This window comes from Amaranthus tricolor, chromosome 1 (assembly GCF_026212465.1).
Source record: "Amaranthus tricolor cultivar Red isolate AtriRed21 chromosome 1, ASM2621246v1, whole genome shotgun sequence".
NCBI classification, from domain to species: domain Eukaryota; kingdom Viridiplantae; phylum Streptophyta; class Magnoliopsida; order Caryophyllales; family Amaranthaceae; genus Amaranthus; species Amaranthus tricolor.
Genome location: NC_080047.1, coordinates 45,173,232 through 45,193,286, shown reverse-complemented (window position 1 = coordinate 45,193,286; position 20,055 = coordinate 45,173,232). Strand labels below are relative to the sequence as shown.

The 20,055-nt window shown below is 34.6% G+C and overlaps 3 protein-coding genes and 1 pseudogene across 5 annotated transcripts; 3 read left to right on the top strand and 1 right to left on the bottom strand.

The window, feature by feature from the left end:
• Positions 1-1,328: 1,328 nt before the first annotated feature.
• Positions 1,329-4,711, bottom strand: LOC130814530 (pentatricopeptide repeat-containing protein At4g14050, mitochondrial). 3 transcript variants are annotated; one of them, XR_009042448.1, is made up of 2 exons: positions 2,108-4,711; positions 1,329-2,025 (listed from the first exon to the last, which is right to left on the bottom strand). XR_009042448.1 is itself a non-coding variant. In XM_057680634.1 (2 exons), exons 1-2 carry the CDS (start codon positions 4,517-4,519, stop codon positions 2,006-2,008), a joined length of 1,854 nt encoding a protein of 617 aa, XP_057536617.1. In that variant the 5' UTR covers positions 4,520-4,711; the 3' UTR covers positions 1,536-2,005. The 3 variants fall into 3 exon arrangements, 1 of the variants encoding a protein (XP_057536617.1); XM_057680634.1 differs by having other exon boundaries at positions 1,536-2,025; positions 2,686-4,711; XR_009042443.1 differs by having other exon boundaries at positions 1,574-2,025; positions 2,576-4,711.
• A 605-nt stretch (positions 4,712-5,316) lies between these two features.
• LOC130814522 (F-box/kelch-repeat protein At3g06240-like) lies at positions 5,317-6,553 on the top strand (annotated as a pseudogene).
• Positions 6,554-10,431: 3,878 nt separating this feature from the next.
• On the top strand, positions 10,432-11,688 carry LOC130811412 (F-box protein At5g18160-like). The gene has a single exon (XM_057677713.1). It carries the CDS (start codon positions 10,432-10,434, stop codon positions 11,686-11,688), a length of 1,257 nt encoding a protein of 418 aa, XP_057533696.1.
• Positions 11,689-13,926: 2,238 nt separating this feature from the next.
• LOC130814516 (26S rRNA (cytosine-C(5))-methyltransferase NOP2B-like) lies at positions 13,927-20,039 on the top strand. The gene is made up of 17 exons (XM_057680613.1): positions 13,927-14,418; positions 14,977-15,176; positions 15,330-15,393; positions 15,610-15,743; positions 15,824-15,907; positions 16,011-16,085; positions 16,172-16,243; positions 16,330-16,403; positions 16,859-16,911; positions 17,580-17,689; positions 18,083-18,151; positions 18,265-18,339; positions 18,473-18,565; positions 18,640-18,731; positions 18,815-18,914; positions 19,055-19,374; positions 19,607-20,039. The coding sequence occupies exons 1-17, from the start codon at positions 14,052-14,054 to the stop codon at positions 19,668-19,670; spliced, it is 2,046 nt and encodes a 681-aa protein (XP_057536596.1). The 5' UTR covers positions 13,927-14,051; the 3' UTR covers positions 19,671-20,039.
• Positions 20,040-20,055: the final 16 nt, after the last annotated feature.

The window sequence follows — 20,055 nt, the reverse complement described above, 5'->3', positions numbered from 1 at the left end:
GCCCACAGTTTCAAGATCTTCCGCAGAAGCAGAATACAAAGCAATGGCAAATGCAGCTTCTGAAGTAACATGGATGGTTAGACTCTTAGCTGACTTTGGCATCTCTCACTTACAACCGGTGACCCTCCATTGTGACAATCAATCTGCCATCTATATTGCTAAGAACCCTGTGTTTCATGAACGCACAAAGCACATTGCCATTGATTGTCACTTTACTAGAGAAAAAGTCTTAGAGGGCCTCATTCAACTCACATACCTTCCCACTTCTTCTCAGCTTGCCGATGTTCTCACCAAGATTCTGCCCTCTCAACAGTTCAGACAATTACTATCCAATCTTGGCATGTCCCAGCCGAGATTGCGGGGGATGTTGAAGATATTAGTGCTTCATAATTTAGTCCACCTCATGAGGATATAAAAACTCCTCTTTGATGTATTTAAATAGGCTCAATTTTTCTCTTTTCCACATAATTTTAGTCTTATTTTTTTCTTTCTCTCTCAACTTGACTCTCTCTTCTTTCTCTCTTTCCTTTTGTATTGTTCTGTTTTCAATGAAGATTAAGATCACTTTTTCAAAGCTATTTTAATGGATTACTCCATTACATTAATTCTGTATTGCGATCAATCTTGCATGTGCTGGAAACCTTCCTCCAAATTCTGTCAGCTTTACTCATCCATAAGCGACTATAATAAAACTGGATCAACTTAAGATCAGATGAGATCCAAAGGAATAATAAATTAATCGATAATGAGACAAATTCGATCTACACAGGAAATATTAATTTATTCCGGGTTCACCATGAAACACAAACATCGACACCAGGAGGGACAGTCATACAGCGTAACCCCTCACAACAATCCTTTGGTGAGAACCAATTAGTTTCCCCGCATGGCTGATAAAATTCTCAACACTCTTGTGCCTTCACCACCACGCAGCAACCATTAAAATGCATTACTGTACGTTAAAATTCATTTGTTAAAGCAAAAAATATACGACTTTGTTTGATTTTCTTATTTGTCCATTTCATTTATTTTATCTCATTTCCTTAACTTCTTACAATATTATTTTTATTTTACCTTATTTTATAGTGGTCCCTTCCATTTTTTTTGTCTTTTACTAATAATTTAGCAAATTATATACCACTTCATAGTAATTATATGGACCCAAATACAAGTAGCTACTCGTGTAGATGTAGACTATATTAAAAATAAGAAGAATTAGAAGAATAACCTGAAACAATGAGAATTGCACATATAACAAGTGTGGCAACTTTGCTCTTCATGATGTTGTATTTTGTAATTAAATGAAAAAAGCCATGTATTGCCTTTCTATTTATATATAAACAGTTTCATTTTTATAACGCATACAGCGCCGTGAGTCCTGAGATTAAATACAGCTAACAATTTTTGAATTAACTATATTTTTATTGCTTAATTATTCATATTAATCATTGATAATATTGGAATATACAAGGCAGCAAGGTGAAGTCTCATTATCCTACTCACCAAGATTCTCATCAACAGCAATAACAGACTCAACGTGCCACACCAACATATTAATTATTGTAACAACTTTTTGTTGAGTTTCTTTATTTCTTCGTTTTCTCTTCTGTACTAGGATAGTGTTTCTTTTACTTGTCTATATAAAGGCAGACAGCTCTTTGAGGGTGTGCGAGGTGATCGACCACACAGAGCCTACTCTTTCTCCCATATATAAAAAAGTTAATTATAAAAAGAAATATGTTAATTTTATTAATAAAATAAATATATAAACTATAAATAAGACGCAAAATAAAAGTTTTACACAGAGCCTCCAAATTGTTGAAGACTGACTCTATATAAAGGAACTTTCCCTTCTTGTTGTAATCATGAAGTATTATCAATATACGATCTATTCTTTCTCAAAATCCTACTGTACAAAGGATTTTATCAAAAAGTAAGCAACATACTATATATCGATTATTCCATCTTCTGCAAGGGTTCAAAATATTTTATGCAAGTTTGATCATCAGCATTTGGTCGGCCATCCTGTTGTCAAGGCTCAAAATTAGTACTTAGCAGTTAGTAATACCAGTTGAATATAAACTTAATGTGCTACTTTTTCTATTACCAATTGCTTTTAAGATGAAACCTCTTCAAGCTTGTGTACAGTCAACTTTCCTCTTATGAGGATATTATTGTATACAAGTCCCGTGACAAATTTTTCATTGTATCAGAGTCGACAATTCCGATCACCAGGAAACAAAAAATTTTGGTCTTCTACAAAAAAAAAATGTGTGCGTCCTAAAAGAATGTCGTTTTCCCCTAAGTAAAAAATGGGATCACATGTGAGGATAGGGTAGAAAAAAATAGTTCGCATGTGATATCGCACTGAAATATGGCATTTCCCAACAGCTCATAATAGATGTATGTATGAATGTATCGAATATCGTAGCTACATGAGCAGAACAATAAAGGTTAAACTCCGTGAATAAGGAAGTTTGCATTAGTTTATGACACATTCACACACTTGAGCATCATAAGAATGGAGAAAGTTTCAAAGAAGGGTGCTACAAGAATAAAACTATCTAGAGTGTACCTCAAAAAGGGTTTTGAGCAGTAAACAGAGGCAGGTCATATCCTGAACTACTGAAGTCAGACACAAGTCACTGGTAAGATCCTACCAAAAATCACCACAAGAACAATTACCATCCTTAAAATGATGAAACCTGTTGATGTCTCGAACAATGATCTCCCGCTTTACAATACTGCTTATGAATTTTAGAACCGTATGACAATCCCCACAAGTCCGTAGATTTTTTACTATGCGTATGATAGCACCAGGAGCAGATTTTAGTAAGCCATATGCAACAGCCCATCGCTCACTATGCCATAATAAATGTTTCTCCTTCTCATGCCGCTCTAGTTCATGTAAAACATAACTAGTATCCGGAATGTAACCTCTCTTTCTCATCTCCATATCCAATTCCTCAAGTAAACCAATCAATTCTTTCTGCATAGGATGAGATGTCACCCCTGCATAGAAGACCTGCCTCTCCTTTGCAACTTCTATACAGCTATAACCACCCACTCTCTTTAGATCCATTGATGACATAAATTTCCGAACTTTAGCCACATTTTCCCACATAGAAGCGGCCGCATATGTATTAGAAAGCAATATATATGTAGATGGGTCTTTCGGTTTCAAGCACACTAAACGATCAGCAACCCTAACTGCAGCCTCTGTGTTTTTATGTTTTCTGCAAGCACTTAATAAAGCAGCCCAAGCGGCTTCATCAGGATTGTATGGCATTGTGTTTAGGAGTTTCTCAGCCTCGTCAAGGTGACCCGAACGACTAAGGAGATCTAATAGGCAAGTATAATGATGTAGAGAGGGGTTCATACCATAAGCCCGAACCATCAAATCGAAAAAGTTCCGACCTTTGCTGACTAAACCTACATGGCTACATGCATACATCAACCCAAGAAATGTCACCTCATTAGGATTTACACCACACATGACCATTTCATCATAGAGTGACAATGCTTCCTTTGCTAGGCCGTGTTGAGCCATCCCAACAATGATTGAAGTCCAAGAATAAACGTCTCGTTTAGGTATCCGAGCAAAAATGGTTTTTGCCTCCAAAAGGTCACTGCATTTAGCATACATATCAATAAGAACATTGCAAATGAATGAGTTATGTTCAAACCCAAGCTTTACAACCACACAATGTAATTGTCGCCCTAACTTAAGAGCTGCCATATCAGCAGATCCTGAAATAAGACTCGAAAGAATAAACGGGTCAGCACCATGATCGACCTCTCTTCTCATCATCGTAAAAATTCTACAAGCATCATTTCCATGGCCACTTTGCACCAACCCGGATATCAAAGCACTCCATGACAACAGGTTCTTATCAGGCATCTTCATGAAAAGCTCCAAAGCCACGACTTTCTGCCCACTCCGAGCATAACCTGAAATCAAAGCCGTCCAAGAAACTGTATTTTTCACCTCAATCAAATCAAAAACACACCTAGCATAATCAATCAACCCACATTTCGAATACATATCAACCAACGATGACTTAACAACATCATCCTTATAAAAAGGTGACACAACAAAATGAGCATGTACTTGCTTACCAACCCTAACAAAACCCAATTTAGCACAAGCCCTGACAAGACTAGCAATCACAAAATGGTCAGGTTGTAACTTATCAAGTTCCCACATTTTAAAGAACATAAAAAGTGTTTTATGAGGAAGATCAACATGATTATACGCAGTAAGAATTGAAGCCCAAGAAATGAAGTTTCTACGAGGCATTTCCTCGAACACTTTGTGGGCATCTTTAATAACACCGGATTTACCATACATATCAAGTAAAGAGTTGGGTAGTGGGCCATATAGATGAAGACCAAGTTTAAGAATCTGGGCATGGAGTTTTTGGCCTAAGGGAAGTGATCGGCGTTTGGCGCAGGCTCCTAAATGGTGGAGATAGTGAGAACAAAGCATCAAAATTTGATTGTTTTTTTTTGTGTGCATCAATGTGTTAAAAAAAGGGTGAACATTTTGTAAATATTTGAAATAATAATGGATTGAATTAGTAGTTTAGAGATTTTGAGATAAAATTAAGGCATTCTTGATCAAAATATTGAAGCTCTAAGTAGTGAACTTGCGATGCTCAAGGCTTCTTTTTTTTTTTCGCAGGATGTGATGCTTAAGGCTGAATTTGGCGGGTAGTATCTTTTTTTTTTGAGTAATTACTATCGAAGAAATATATTAAAAAAAAGATATTCCAATATATTTTTAAAATACTTACCTAAATGCACTAAATATATATGTATTAGTTCAATTTCACCTAAAATCATCTTATTTAAAAATAGAAAAAATGTTAATAATAAAACCAATCTTACTCGATCGGTTAAAATTAACTCACTTATTGTTTATTCTTATATAAATTCACATATATTTGCTAAAAATAAAACAATTATGAATAAATAATAGTTAACTTTTTAATTTCAATAATTATAAAAAACCACGCAAAAATTATTTTATTTTTAACAATTTTTCCTTAAAAAATTTGTTAATATTTTACACAAATTCTCATAAAACACGGTCTCGTGGTGAGACAATTTTAATTGGGTTGACCAAATGTATATTTTTTAAAATAATAATTTTTTATAGTCTTAAAATTATCATTTATAACCTTAAAGTAATCACTTTTAATTTTAAAGTGACCAAATAAAAAAATAAGCTTACTTTTATGAACCGAAACAGCCAAATATTTTAAGGTGTACAAACAAAACAAGACATGATTAAATATTGCTATGGTGGAAAAATTCGAAAGTCAAAATCGCAAATATTCATAGCAAACATTTGAGTTCTATATTTGTACTCGCCATGCTATGGAGTCTACGAAAACTTTGAGCACCTTTACACCAAACAACGACGGCTATGGCGGAAATGGAGAAGAGCAACAACGACGACGTTATTTCACCGGTAACCGCAAAAGCCACTGCGCTTTCCGATATCCTCGTAATCGAATTGATTCTTCCAAGACTTCCGGTTAAAACCCTAATTCGTTTCAAATCAGTTTCGAAATTCTGATATTCTGCTATTTCTTCACCTCAATTTGCCAAGTTCCATCTGAAATTTTCCATTCATAAATTCATAATACTTGCTGCTTATCCCACTATACGATTATTATTATCATATGATGAACACAACAATTTAAATGATTCTGAAAAATTGGGTTTTGCTCTTGAATTATGCTTCACGAAACAAATTCATCAAGAATTACATCAAATACTACAGTTTCAACCAGAGATTACTCCCTCTGGAGTGGTAGAATTCGTCGGTACTTGCAATGGTTTGGTGTGTTTGTATTTCCGATATTTTGATTTAGGAAATGATAAAAATCTTTCTTCGTTTGCTGTTTGTAATCCCGCTTTACACGAACATTGTGAAATTCTGAATCCAGACAGTTCGAGAGAGGAGCTAGTAGCTTTGGCGTATTGGTTTGGTTATGTATCATCTGTTGATGACTATAAGATTATAGCAAAGTTTGTATTGTTTAATGGTGATGCGGAGCGTGAGACAATTGAGTTTCATGTGTTTTCGTTTAAGAGTTGGGGATGGAGTAGAATTTACTATCTCGAAAGGGTTTGTACGACCTTTGACAGGTTAACCCGAGAGGTGATGGTGGTGAATGATGCTCTGTATTGGACTCCATACCTTACTTCGACTGATCGGTTGAGGCCTAAACGTAAAATTGTTGGGTTGAATTTAGCTTATGATCAAGTGAAGGAATTTTCATTGATGGAATGGTTGTTTGAATATCTTAATGTTCAATTTTTTGTGATGAATGAGTGCTTAACAATGATTTGTTCAACATTGAACCATTATTTGGAGCTTGAAAGATCCTGATAATTGGGGATCTTGAGAGAAACTGTTTTGTACTAGTAGTAATCAACTTGGTTCCATGAGAATTGTGAATGTCACTTGTACTGGAAAGTTTTTGGGGCGGAGCTATCTTCATGAACGACTTAAGATAATCGATCTTAGTAAGAACATTAATGAGGAAACTCAAAAAGAATGTTATTTTCCTGGTAATTTAGTGTTACAGGGCACAGGAGATTATGTTGAGAGTCTTATCTCACCTATTGGATTAGGCAAGTCTACCAAAAAGGAAGACCATGAGGTCTGAATATATCATCATCATCATCCCAAATGAGTCCCGAGTCCCGCTCAGAAGCAGGGTCTGGAGAGAATGGAAATAAAGGCATACCACTACGCTCATCACAAGGAGGTCGCGATCGAAAAGAGCCCCTCAACTCGAGGTCTGAATATATTTACTACTTTTATTTCTCCTGCTGATTTCCCGTATGATACTGTAGGGGAACCTATAGCTGGATTGAATCTACAAATCCGGGGACCCTCTACTCCCAGTTCGCCTCCTGTGGGTTCCCTTAACCAAGCCACTGCCTATGAGTCGCCGCAAAGCTGCGCCACAACTTGTGGGGGATTTGGCAGCTCGCCCTTTTCCATTTCGGGAAACATGATCATAAAAAAAAAGAGCTTGTGAATCTAGCGTGGCTTTGGTCTATCATGATATGATTGTCAAGAATAGTTAAGTAGTCCATTCGTTTTTCGGTTAGTAATTCTCAGAGATTGTTAGTGCTGTGCGCTTCTTTTTTTCCTCCCTTTAGAGAAGTATATTGCTGATGCATGTGTGGAAGTATAGATTCCAGAAGTGTTAGTGTAGTTTGAATTCTTTGTTGGAACACTGTATATGTGTAAGATATAAGTGTACCCATTTCTATGAAGAATGAGTTCTAACCATGGTTGCTTTTTCTCATTTTTGGGCTCGAACTTTAATTGAGTTTTTTTTTTTTTTTTTTTTTGCCCTTTTTGTTATTGGCTCATAATTTAACATGTGAACCAAATTTAGTGAAATGTGAAAGTCCCAATTCATCAAGGGAGTTAGACGAACTAAACTAGAATGTTGGGACTTTGTTTACTTACATTTCTCCCTTTGATATATTGGATATGTGTTCTAATACACAAGGACTTCCCTTCGAAGAGCTTTAATCTTGGAGCAAATGGACAACTTTAGGTTATATCGTAGCTTTGATTGGTAAGCTAGGGTGATCATTCATGTAGGTACCAAGAATCAAACCTTGTCATAGGGTTGAAACCGAAAGCCTACAATCACTAGACCAGCCCATCACCATGTATGCCCCGAAAAATTGAGAAAATATCGAGCAATTTCGAGTGCTACTCATCACATGCCAAGGCACAAAATGCGCCAGTGTGTCAGAATTACTCGCATTTGTTGACAAGGTTTCATCATTTAAAGGATGGTAATCATTCTTGTGGTGATTTTTGGTAGAATCTAACCGGTGACTACCGTATGACTCGGTAGTTCAGTATATGAAATATACCAGATAAAACTCCAAAGCTGAATTAGGTTTCACAAAAAGGTGAGGTTGTAACTTATCAAGTTCCCACATTTTAAGGAACATAAGAAGTGTTTTATGAGGAAGATCAACATGATTATACGCAGTAAGAATTGAAGCCCAAGAAATAAAGTCTCTGTGAGGCATTTTCTCGAACACTTTGTAGGCATCTTTATTAACATCGGATTTACCATACATATCAAGTAAAGAGTTGGGTAGTGGGCCATATCGATGAAGAACAAGTTTGGGAATCTAGGTATGGAGTTTTTGGCCTAAGGGAAGGGATTGGCGTTTGGCGCAGGCTCCAAAATAGGGTGAACTTTTTGTAAAAATTTGAAATGATAGTGGATAAATAGGTAATTTAGAGATTTTCAAATATATTTTATGGCGTTCTTAATTAAAAAAATTGAAGCTCTAAGTTTGATGCTTTAGTTTAGGCTGAATTTGGTGGGTAGTAATAACTACCAAAGAAATACTTACATTAAACGAACGACATTGCAAAATGTATTTTTTAAACAAATAATTGAGTTTTATCAAAGTCATCTTAATTTCAAATCATGCAAAATTTAAATAAAACAAGTTGAGTCAATGTAGTTTGTTGAAGTATATTGTGAGTTTGTGATTTGAGTGCACAATTAATTTTATGCATTAGTGTATATGTGCATGGAGATGAGAATTCTATGGGTGAATTAAGATAGATGATTAAGTAAGTGTGTCGTGTGTGTTGATAAGTGCGTTTTAGTTGGTGATCAATGCAATAAGTTATGTGTATTGATACTGTCTGGATAATATACACACTACACAGCAGCAATTTTCCTAAGTCCAAAATCATTGCTCCATTATTCTGTCAAGTCTTAACTCTTAAACATGGGCTATAATGGAGTATATTAATGAGATGATGAATGTACTTTAATGAGGGGTTTTGAAGACCAAAGATCAGATTCTGCTCTTTGTGCCTTGAACAAGGCACTCAATGACACAATGAATAAGTTGTGCCTTGAACGAGCAAAAGGATCAGAACAATACAATAGCTACAATTCTACAAACTTGCTGGTGCTCAAACTAGTATACAGTCCAGACACTTCAAAAACTGTTGTAGTAAGCTGCTCGAATGAGTGCTCATATGGCTTGAACGAGCACCCTAGTTAGTGATGTGCATTGGATTCATTTTGTGACTGATTATGTTCTAAAAGCTGTTTATTATACAATTATACTTAGCCCTATAAATAGAGAGCTTATGTGCTCATTTGTTATCATAAAATACAACCTCTAGCATAAACACATAGTCTTAATCTTTCTTACTCTCAATTGTAAGTCTTCATTATAAGAATTGTTAAACTCCATTGTTATAGTATAAACAAAGATACTACACAGTTCAGATGGCGTAGCCTATATTGGGTGGACCTAAATACTTGTGTTAATTATTTACATTTTATTTCCTTTCAAACATTGTTATTTTCATTGAAATTATATTGGTTCATCAAAGTACTTAATACCTTTCGATCTAGGCGATATTAGAATTTTGAGTATTGAACTTAGACTTTAATCGAGCTCTCATTTCATATTTAATGTTGTATTTTTGATCATGTTGGATTTGTAATGACATCGAATCAAATCAAAATATTAGATTAAATCCTTTTAGGTTAATTGTGATTTGTTCTACTACAAATCGAGTCTAGTTTTAGATCTCAAGTACTTTCGATCCTATTTGGTTTAATATATTGCTGTTGAGATTTAGGGTGCGTTTGGAATACATTTTTTTAGATCAAGTAAGGGCAATGGATAAGCAAATCCGTTACTTTGCTTTTGTTAAAATAATTAGGTAACTGTTTTTGTTTCCTTTTGGTAATTAATTCATTCAATTTATTTTCACTCTCAAAGCTCTTGTAACACGTTTACGTTACATGAACAATAACTCTTATTATTTCCCTTACCCTTCTTTAAGAGTCTCCTTTCTATTTCCTTTCCACTTTTTATACCGAACACCCCCTTAGTCAATAACATCTTTCGTAATATATAACTATGAAATTCAAGAAAAGAGAAAGAAAAAAAATGATCTAAAAAATTTAATAATTACACGACTGAAAAAGTACACCACAAATTAATAAATAATACCAAAAAAAAGCAATATTTAGTAAGTTGTAAATATACTCCACAAAATATCTCATAAACAATAATGCTCTGATTGTATATGAAGTATTTGATTTACATCATTTATTTATTATTTTTGAATATTAAGTTGATAATTTTTTTCTTTTGTACATTTTATTTTTTATATATTTTTTATATTAAATTTTAAATTTTAATATCTATAAATACTAATCATAAAAAATTACTCGAGTTTAACATACTCCGACTAATTAGATAATTATTAAAGTGAAATATTTTAAAGTCAAAATAGCAAATATTCCAGGTCAACATTTAAGTTCTATATTTGTACCCTTCAAAAGGAATCTGCAAAAACTTCGAGCACCTTTGCACGAATCAACGACAACAATGGCGGAAATGGAGAAGAACAACAACGACGACGATAATTCGCTGGAAACTCTAAACGCCACTGCATTTTCCGAAAACCTTATAATCGATTTGATTCTTCCAAGGCTTCCGGTTAAAACCCTAGTTCGTTTCAAATCAGTTTCGAAATTCTGGTATTCTGCTATTTCTTCACCTCAATTTGCCAAATTCCATCTAAAATTTTCCATTCATAAATTCATAATACTTGCTGATTATCCCCCTATACGATTATTATTATCATATGATGAACACAACAATTTAAATGATTCTGAAAAATTGGGTTTTTCTCTTGAATTATGCTTCACGAAACAAATTCATCAAGAATTACATCAAATACTACAGTTTCAACCAGAGATTACTCCCTCCGGAGTGGTAGAATTCGTCGGTACTTGCAATGGTTTGGTGTGTTTGTATTTCCGATATTTTGATTTAGTAAAAGATAAAACTCTTGCTTCCTTCGCTGTTTGTAATCCCGCTTTACACGAACATAGTGAAATTCCGAATCCTGACGGTTCGAGAGAGGAGCTAGTAGCTTTGGCGTATTGGTTTGGTTATGTATCATCTGTTGATGACTATAAGATTGTAGCAAAGTTTGTATTGTTTAATGGTGATGCGGAGCGTGAGACATTTGAGTTTCATGTGTTTTCGTTTAAGAGTTGGGGATGGAGTAGAATTTACGATCTCGAAAGGGTTTGTACGACCTTTGACAGGTTAACCCGAGAGGTGATGGTGGTGAATGATGTTTTGTATTGGACTCCATTGCTTACTTCGACTGATCGGTTGAGGCCTAAACGTAAAATTGTTGGGTTGAATTTAGCTTATGATCAAGTGAAGGAATTTTCATGGATGGAATGGTTGTTTGAGTATATTAATGTTGATTTTTTTGTGATAAATGAGTGCTTAACAATAATTTGTTCAACATTGAACCATTATGATATTTGGAGCTTGAAAGATCCTAATAATTGGGGATCTTGGGAGAAACTGTTTTGTACTAGTAGTAATCAACTTGGTTCCATGAGAATTGTGAATGTCACTTGTACTGGAAAGTTTTTGGGGCGGAGCTATCTTCCTGAACGATTTAAGATAATCGATCTTAGTAAGAACATTAATGTAGAACCTCAAAGAGAAGTTTATTTTCCTGGTAATCTAGTGTTACTGGGCACAGGAGATTATGTTGAGAGTCTTATCTCACCTATTGGATTAGGCAAGTCTACCAAAAAGGAAGATCATGAGGTCTGAAATCTGAATATATCATCATCATCATCCCAAATGAGTACCACTCAGAGGAAGGGTCTGGAAAGGGTCGAATGAAGGCAGACCAATACCGTCATCACAAGGAGGTCGTGATCATAGAGAGCTCCTCAACTCGAGGTCTGAATATATTTACTACTTTTATTCTCCTGCTGATTCCCGTATGATACTGTATAGTTTGTGAATCTAGCGTGGCTTTGGTCTATCGTGATATGATTGTCAAGAATAGTTAAGCAGTCCATTCGTTTTTCGGTTAGTAATTCTCAGAGATTGTTAGTTTTGTGTGCTTCGTTTTTTCCTTCCTTTGGAGAAGTATCTTGCTGATGCATGCGTGTAAGTATAAATTCCAGAAGTATTTGTATAGTTTGCAATTCTCTGTTGGAACCTTGTATATGTGTAAGATATAAGTGTACCCATTTAAGGAGGAGTTCTAACCATGGTTGCTTTTGCTCATTTTTGTGCTCGAACTGTAATCGAGTTTTTTTCGTTTTGCCCTTTTTGTTATTGGCTCATGATTTTTAACATGTGAACCAAATTTGTGAAATGTGAAAGTCCCAATTCATCAAGGGGGTTAGAAGAACTAAACTAGAATGTTGGCCCTAAACTAGAACTAGCAAGCTTGAAAGTTCTTTAAAACAAGCTTTAACGAACATTTTAATACTTGTTGAAGTTTGAGGTCCAACTTTTTTCATTTTTGATTAACTTGAGCTTGAATATGCTAAATTTTGACTTGACCAAACTGATAGTCTCATACATAAATATACAAATTATGAGGATCCAAGATTACGTTGGGAAGAACTAAACGAGAGATTTGGAAGCAACAAAAGTGTGTTCATTCAAAAAGCCATTGATGAATGACAATAGTTAAGATTACAAGATTTTAAAACTATTACTAAGTATAATTTTGCTCTGCATTTGATCAAGTCAAATTCAGTATATTGTGGACAAACAATTACATGTGAAGAGATGATTGAAAAGTTACTATCAACCTTTCACGTCAATAACATTTCATTACGACAATTATACCGTGAAAAGCAATTTAAGGAATATTATGAACTCTTAAAAAACGTCACTTGTTACCGAACAAAATGATGAAACACTACTTAAAAATCAAATCATAACATGAGACATGTAGGCTATGTCGTTTAATGAAACAAATGACTGAAAGCTCAAACAATTTACATTGAGGTCGTGTGACCTATTATGGACGAGACAGAGTAGTGGAATTTATCATGAAAATGGTGGTACAAATTCTAGCAAGACATTGTTCGTGGATGTGGTCATTGTCGAGCCGCGAGCGTCATCACTGTTATGATAGAAACCAATTTGCCTTTCAAAATGATAATTTTGAACTTCAAGCCCAAAAAAAATAAAAGCACATGCAACCATTTGAAATTTGAAATTGTAATAAAATTACAATAAGCATATACATCCTCTTCAAAAAGAAGTAAAAGCAGCATTTTTGTAGTTTAATAAGTACTAGTTAATTCTTAAAAATCATATTTGAAAATTTATATTGTACTCCCTTTGAAAAGTTTTTAAATAATTTTTTTGTAATTTTGGTCAAAGTGCCACTTAAAAAATGAAATGGAATGATAATTGTGAAAAAATTTCACTGCACGGGGCTATAAAAGATATAAATTAAGCAACTCCATCATTCAAATATTGGGTCTATCCTACTAAAGGATACAAATCAATTATAATTTATAACAAGAAGTGTATTTATATCGTATAAACTTTTATTATTCTAACTCTAATAAATCAATGGTACCCTCAAGTGCTCAACGATACAAATCAATGATAATAAACGATATTTATTCGTATTACTTTTCTTTTTTATTCGCCCTTTCTAATTCTTAACTAAGTACTAATAATTCACTTAAAAAAAAAAGTTAGTTAATGACAATCCTCTATACTTCTTTTTTTATTTTCCTCAAAGTCTCTATTTAATTCAACTTAAAAAAATAAGTAATCAATAAACATTAGTTTTAATAAATAAAAATTAATTTTAATCATCAACAATCAATTATAATCGAAAAAAATCAGATACAATTAACAAAAAATTAGTTTAATTAGCATAATTTAATTATAATTTTTAACTAAAATCAGTTACAATCAGAAAAAATCATTTCAACAATTAAAAATGAGTTATAATAACTAATTAAATTATTAAAAATTAGGTAAATTAAAAATGGCCTTGCTCATTCATAAGTCATAGATTTTGTTTAGTGTGAAGTCGGCCCTTCCTTTCTATCCTTACTAGGGTTGTTCTAACCTTTTCGAAGGAGAAGAAGCAAAAAAACCAAAACCCTAAACCCCGTTTCTTTTTCCTCCAAACAAAAACATAAGCGATGGTTACATTAGCAGCTAGGAAGCGGGGTATTACCCAGCAAAAATCCAATGCAAAGATGAAGCAAAATAAAGTTTCAAACCCAGAAAAACAACAAGTAGCAGCTTTAATGGGGAAGAATAAAAAAAAGGGTGGTGCCAAAATTTTAGAAAAACCCAATTTAAATAAGAAGAAATTAGATCATAAGAAACAGTTGGAATCTGAAGAAGATGATTCCAGTGAAGTTAAATCTGATGAAGAAAAAAGTAGCAGCGAAGAGGAAGAAGATGATGAATTGGAAGCGGAATCTCTTTCTTTAGGTTCGTCTGATGATGATAATGATGACCCACTTCAAGATGATTTCCTTGGAGGAAATGATGATGAACAAGGTATAGTTTTTAAATTTGAACATTTATTTATTTTTTCCTTTCATTTTTTTGATTGTTTAAGAAGTTTTGGTTTAGGCTCTTTTAAGAGCTTTTGTTGTACGATAATCTATGGGTTTTGTTATTGTTTAATTTGGATAATATCTTATCATAAAGCTTTCGATTTTGTCTGTCTTTCTTTTATTTGTAATACAACAATATGAGGATCTTGTGATTGTTTAATGTAGGTGCCATATCATAAAGTTTCTGTTTTTGACATGTATTTGTTGATAACTTGTGTTATATGATAAACTGGGAATTTTGTGAATGATTAACTTAGGTGTATTATTATAAAGTTGGTGTTTATGACTTGTTTTTGTTGAGAGCTTTTATGTGTAGGCATTTGAGACTTTGGCTTGTGTGCAGGCTGTGACAGTTCAGTTGACTTAATTTAACTTTGAAGCTTACAAGTGTGGCTTGATTGTTATTGCGATATTCTTATCAATGAAATTTTTTTGGGCTTTGTTTTATATTTACATTTGTGGGATTTGTAGCTCAAAGAAAGACATACTTTTTTTGCAGGAAATGAAATGCCCGGTTCTGGTTCTGAGTCAGGTTCTGGTTCAGAAATGGATTCGGATTCAGATGAGTCTGATGTGGATATTGAGAAAAAATCAAAAGCCATTGATGCAGAACAAGCTAGGCAAGAAAAGGAAGCAAAGGAGGAGTTGCAGCTTAATATACTGGAAGAATCAGATGAGTTTAGGCTGCCAACCAAGGAGGTAAGATTTTTTTCTTTAGTTCTATGTCTCACAAAGGATAGCCCAGTGCACAAAGCGTCCCCTAGAGTGAGGAGTTTAGGGAAGGGTCTCACTAGGTTTTACAAATTTGATATTATAATTTAACCCTCTGTTTTGGTTTGTTGTGTATTCCAGGAACTTGAACAAGAGGCTCTTGGACCTCCTGATCTTCCTAAACTCAAGAGGAGAATAAAAGAAAGTAAGCTTTGTTCTTAGAATTTAGAAAGGGATTATCTACTAGTTATCCGTAAAGTAACATGTACATTTGAATCAGCTTTCCTGAAATAAATAGTATGAGAATGCTTGAAAATAACTTCCTTCTTTACTGAAATCATAATCTATTATTTTTTTCTTCTTTTCTTGTACTTTTTGATTGTATGTGGTATATACTTAATGCCTCCTTTGATCATGTAAGTTGCACGAGTCCTTTCGAACTTTAGATCTTTGAGACAAGAAGGGACGGCGCGGAAAGATTACGTTGATCAGCTTAAGATGGACTTGTGCTCATACTATGGTTACAACGAGTTCATGATTGAGACGTTTATGGAGGTCTAATGTTATTATCTTTTTTCAATAAGGTTTTGCTAATATCCTGTTATTTATGTTCTAATATTATGATTTATCTTCAGATATTTCCAGTTATTGAGTTGTTGAATCTTGTTGAAGCTTTTGAAACGCCCCGTCCAATCTGTATACGAGCAAATACCTTGAAGGTGCCATTTTGACTCAATTTTCTTTGTATAATATGTCTATTGTTTCAAAATCAAGTTTCATACTATTTTTTATGACAAATTTGAAACTCACTTTTTGATGTAGACACGTAGACGGGACCTTGCTGATGTTCTCTTAAACAGAGGAGTCAACTTAGATCCTTTGGGCAACTGGACAAAGGTAAGTGAGCATGTGTAGTGGGAAAAGTCTGTTCTTCAAGTTATTTCTGCCACTATTAGGGATTGACTTTTAGTGCATTTTTGTAGGTTGGGTTAAAGGTATATGACTCGCAAGTTCCAATTGGTGCCACTCCTGAATATATGGCTGGTCACTACATGGTAACTTATTGTAGAAGTACACGTATATTTGCATATAGATTCCAATTTAATCAAATTGCTTAAAGGTTCCATGTGGTATGGTGCAGTTGCAAGGTGCAAGTTCTTTTTTGCCAGTGATGGCTTTGGCTCCTCATGAAAGAGAAAGGATTGTTGATATGGCGTAAGTAACTTTCGCTGCTACTATGTTGGAAATTCATATAAAGAGACATTTTCTTGAGCCTTGTCTTCTAGGCTACCAACTCACCATCACACTTCAATAGACAGAGGGGTAGAAGACTGTAATTACTCGGTCCTTTGATTGCGTTATGTCTGTTGGTAAGGGTATTTACACTGGGGTGATTGCACAGATTACATTGTCCCAATGCCAAATCACTCTTGCTTTGAGGGATAGTCAGTTGTATGCAACCATACCCTTGTAATAACAAAGAGGTTGTTTCAATTAATTGGAAACAACATCTGAGCTACACATAAACAAAAAACTCACTTGATTTAATGAGCCAATTTTATTCTAGTCCATTATCATTTAAAACAAAAGAATTGTGGAATTTGGAGATGGCATAGTGAACGCGGTCACTACAAATGACTATATCATGATTTATTCTCCGACTCTTACAGGGCTGCTCCTGGTGGAAAAACCACTTACATATCTGCTCTTATGAAGAACACTGGTATATATCATATTTTTCCCCTCTTTTCCATTTCAAGTTCTTGTTTGAAATTTTCAGATTTACAGGACTATATATACACTACCTTTATTTTTAATTAACCACAACAATGGACTTTAAGTTTCCTATGCACGCCGTTCAGCATAAATCTTTTTGGTTACATATTTTGAGAATGTGGCATAATGGTTATGTTTCTTTTATTAAATGGAGGGTGTGGTATTTTTAAGTATGCCATTCCTAGTATCAATCAATGTGGAGTTGGTAAGTTAAGCACATTTCATGCCTGGTAATCCATCAATGTATTGTTGGATCCTTTTGTGTGTACTATATTTGATACAAGTTATTGGGGGCACAGTAATGTTTTATGTTTATTGGTTTTGCTTTTCTGAGATCTTTATTCTTCCCACTGTTATCTGAATTGAGAGTGCACTCCTTGGTTTCTTGGTTTCTTAATCTAGGAATGTCAAACTGCGTCTTTTCTTGTCTTATGCTGCATGTAATTTTTGCTTTGCAGTCTGATATTTAGCAATACATCCATTCCTTGGGGCTTAGGTTTTACATTTCTATGATTATGCCCTGCAGTGTGTTTTGAAATGTTCAAAGCTTATATTCATGGCGAAACTGTCATGACATTCATTTTGTATTTCTCATTTCAACTGATCTACTTGCAGGATTAGTGTTTGCAAATGAAATGAAAAAGCAAAGGCTCCATTCACTGTCGGCAAATATTAGCCGCATGGGGGTGACAAATGCGATTGTTATCAATTATGATGGAAGAGAGGTTTGTTTCACTTTAGGCCACGATAGTTTGGAATTTGGTTAGGAGTTTATACTCTAGTGTTGTCATTGTACTTCTTCCACTAATGCCACCTTTTTTGTCTGCTAAATGATTTTTCCCTTTCTATGTGCTCGGATTCATGCACCAGCATACAGCTTCAATCTACCCCTACTTAAATGCTACATTGATATCTGCTTAGGTAGATGTTTTTAGAGTTTCACGTTCCTTCGTTCCTATCTTGATTTTTTTGCTATCGTGTACAACTTCTGAAGGTATTAGGACTCAGTTCTTGTGATTGAGTCCCATGGCTTACATTGATGTCTGGTTAGCTAAGTGTTTATTGTAGACTTTGAAATGCCTTCAAACCTATCTTGATTTTTTCTCTTTTGAATAAAGCTTCTGAAAGTTTTGGGACGCAACTCATGTGATCGAGTGTTACTCGATGCTCCTTGCAGTGGAACAGGGGTAAGCAATTTATAATTCAATAGGGTTGAAGATATGTATCTGCATGCCGTGACTGGATCCTGTCACTACAGAACCTGAAATCATTTTAACTCTGGTGTTTTATGTTTGTGCAGGTTATCTCCAAAGATGAATCTGTAAAATCCTCCAAAAGCTTTGAAGAGATACAGAAGTGTGCACACTTGCAGCAGGTATGTAGCTCACAAAGCATCTATAGCAACAAATGTTGATTACTGAATTGTTGCTATGATGGATGTACTGATTGTATATTGAATATCATTAGAGGATAGTTCTTTGATCTTAGGATTTGATCCATATCTGCAGCAACTTCTTCTGGCTGCAATCGATTTGGTGGATGCAAAATCAAAAACTGGAGGATATGTTGTGTATTCAACATGCTCAATCATGGTTATGGAGGTTTGTCCGATCAAATTATTGTCATTTTTCTGCTATATACTTCGTACTGTTCTGTCCTAATTTCGAATTTGCAGAATGAAGCAGTTATTGACTATGCCTTGAAGAAGCGGAATGTAAAACTAGTCCCGTGTGGTCTAGACTTCGGAGACAAGTTTGGAACAACCGGGTAAATCCTAATTTCTGAGGACTTTGGGTTCAAATGGATTTTTGTTGATATAAAATATCTGATTCTAGTTACTTTTTTAAAAGATTGTTCAAGTATAGGCAACATCGGTTTGATCTATCATTAAAACTGGCGAAGCGGTTCTATCCCCATGAACTCAATATGGATGGTTTTTTTGTGGCTAAGGTAAATATTTACTCTATTGGTGTTACTCGACCTTTCATTTTTGAAAGAGACGAAAAACCTTTGCGACCAGTTGTGGATCCTTGGTTTGCAAAGTTGTCAACTTGCATTTTATGACGTGAATGTTTGATTTCATTTTGCAGTTGAAAAAGTTAAGCAACACAATTCCCGGACCACGCTCTGATTTGCCATCTGAAACAGTAAAGCATGATGTGGATCTTGATGAGAATGTTGTAGAGAAAACTAAGAAACGTCTGAGAAAGGATGTTGAGCCACAAGAGAATGGGACCGAGAATGTTATTTCCTTAGATAATGGTGAGAAAAAGTCCTCATCTGTTTCCACAAAGAAGAAGAAAAAGACCGCAAAGACAACTTTAAAGGAGGAGGACGTCAAAGACGAGCCACCTCCAAAGAAGAAGAAGAAGAAGGTCTTTCCTACCCGCGAAGAAGTTTCAAGAGCAAGGTGAGCTAGAATTTCAGACACTTCGGAGCTTTAGTCTTTACTAAATACTAAACTATCTATGACGTATAAGATAACGTTTTACCACTGCAGCCTTAGGTTTTCTTTTGAGCCCTGAAGGCCTCAACGTATGAATGGAAAGTCGGCCGTTATTCGTTTACATAGATATCGTTGTCCCCTTTAGTCAGCATATACTTTTATTGCATCTAACAGCCGTTTGTTGAAACATTCTCAGGGAAGAAAAGAGAGAACTGTTGAGGAAAAAGAAGGCATCGGGTAACGAGAAATGTGATAAATGACCAAATGGTGTATCATGAAGCTCTAAACGAACCTCCTTAATCATTCATCATATCAAGAAAGTTTAACGACATGAGTTCCAAGTTTTGTAACCTGTTTTTATTTTGTCTTCGTTTTGATAGAATTTTTAGGATCAGAATTGCATGTAATAGAAATTTTTGGCCCCTTTGATCACTGAAAAGGTGGATCATCGACGTAAATGAATTTATGCTTGTAATACTGATTGGCCCGTTTGGTAAAGGAATGGGTGATGGTAGTAAATTTATGAACTTGTATTTTTATTTTCTTGGTGGAAGAATTTAGTTACGATCTTAATAGGGAAAATCCCATGTTAATGTTCGTAAATTTAGTCTCTAGTATGTGCGTGGAAATTATAATCTTTTGTTT

Bases quoted from the DNA above. Each gene is read 5' to 3' on its own strand.
- LOC130814516 (XM_057680613.1), top strand. From the start codon at position 14,052: ATGGTTACATTAGCAGCTAGGAAGCGGGGTATTACCCAGCAAAAATCC. The intron at 18,732-18,814 runs GTAAATCCTAAT...CTTTTTTAAAAG, and splicing joins GACAAGTTTGGAACAACCGG to ATTGTTCAAGTATAGGCAAC. The intron at 18,915-19,054 runs GTAAATATTTAC...TTCATTTTGCAG, and splicing joins ATGGTTTTTTTGTGGCTAAG to TTGAAAAAGTTAAGCAACAC.
- LOC130814530 (XM_057680634.1), bottom strand. From the start codon at position 4,519: ATGCACACAAAAAAAAACAATCAAATTTTGATGCTTTGTTCTCACTAT. The intron at 2,026-2,685 runs GTAATTGTTCTT...CCTTGACAACAG, and splicing joins GTTTCATCATTTTAAGGATG to GATGGCCGACCAAATGCTGA.
- LOC130811412 (XM_057677713.1), top strand. From the start codon at position 10,432: ATGGCGGAAATGGAGAAGAACAACAACGACGACGATAATTCGCTGGAA.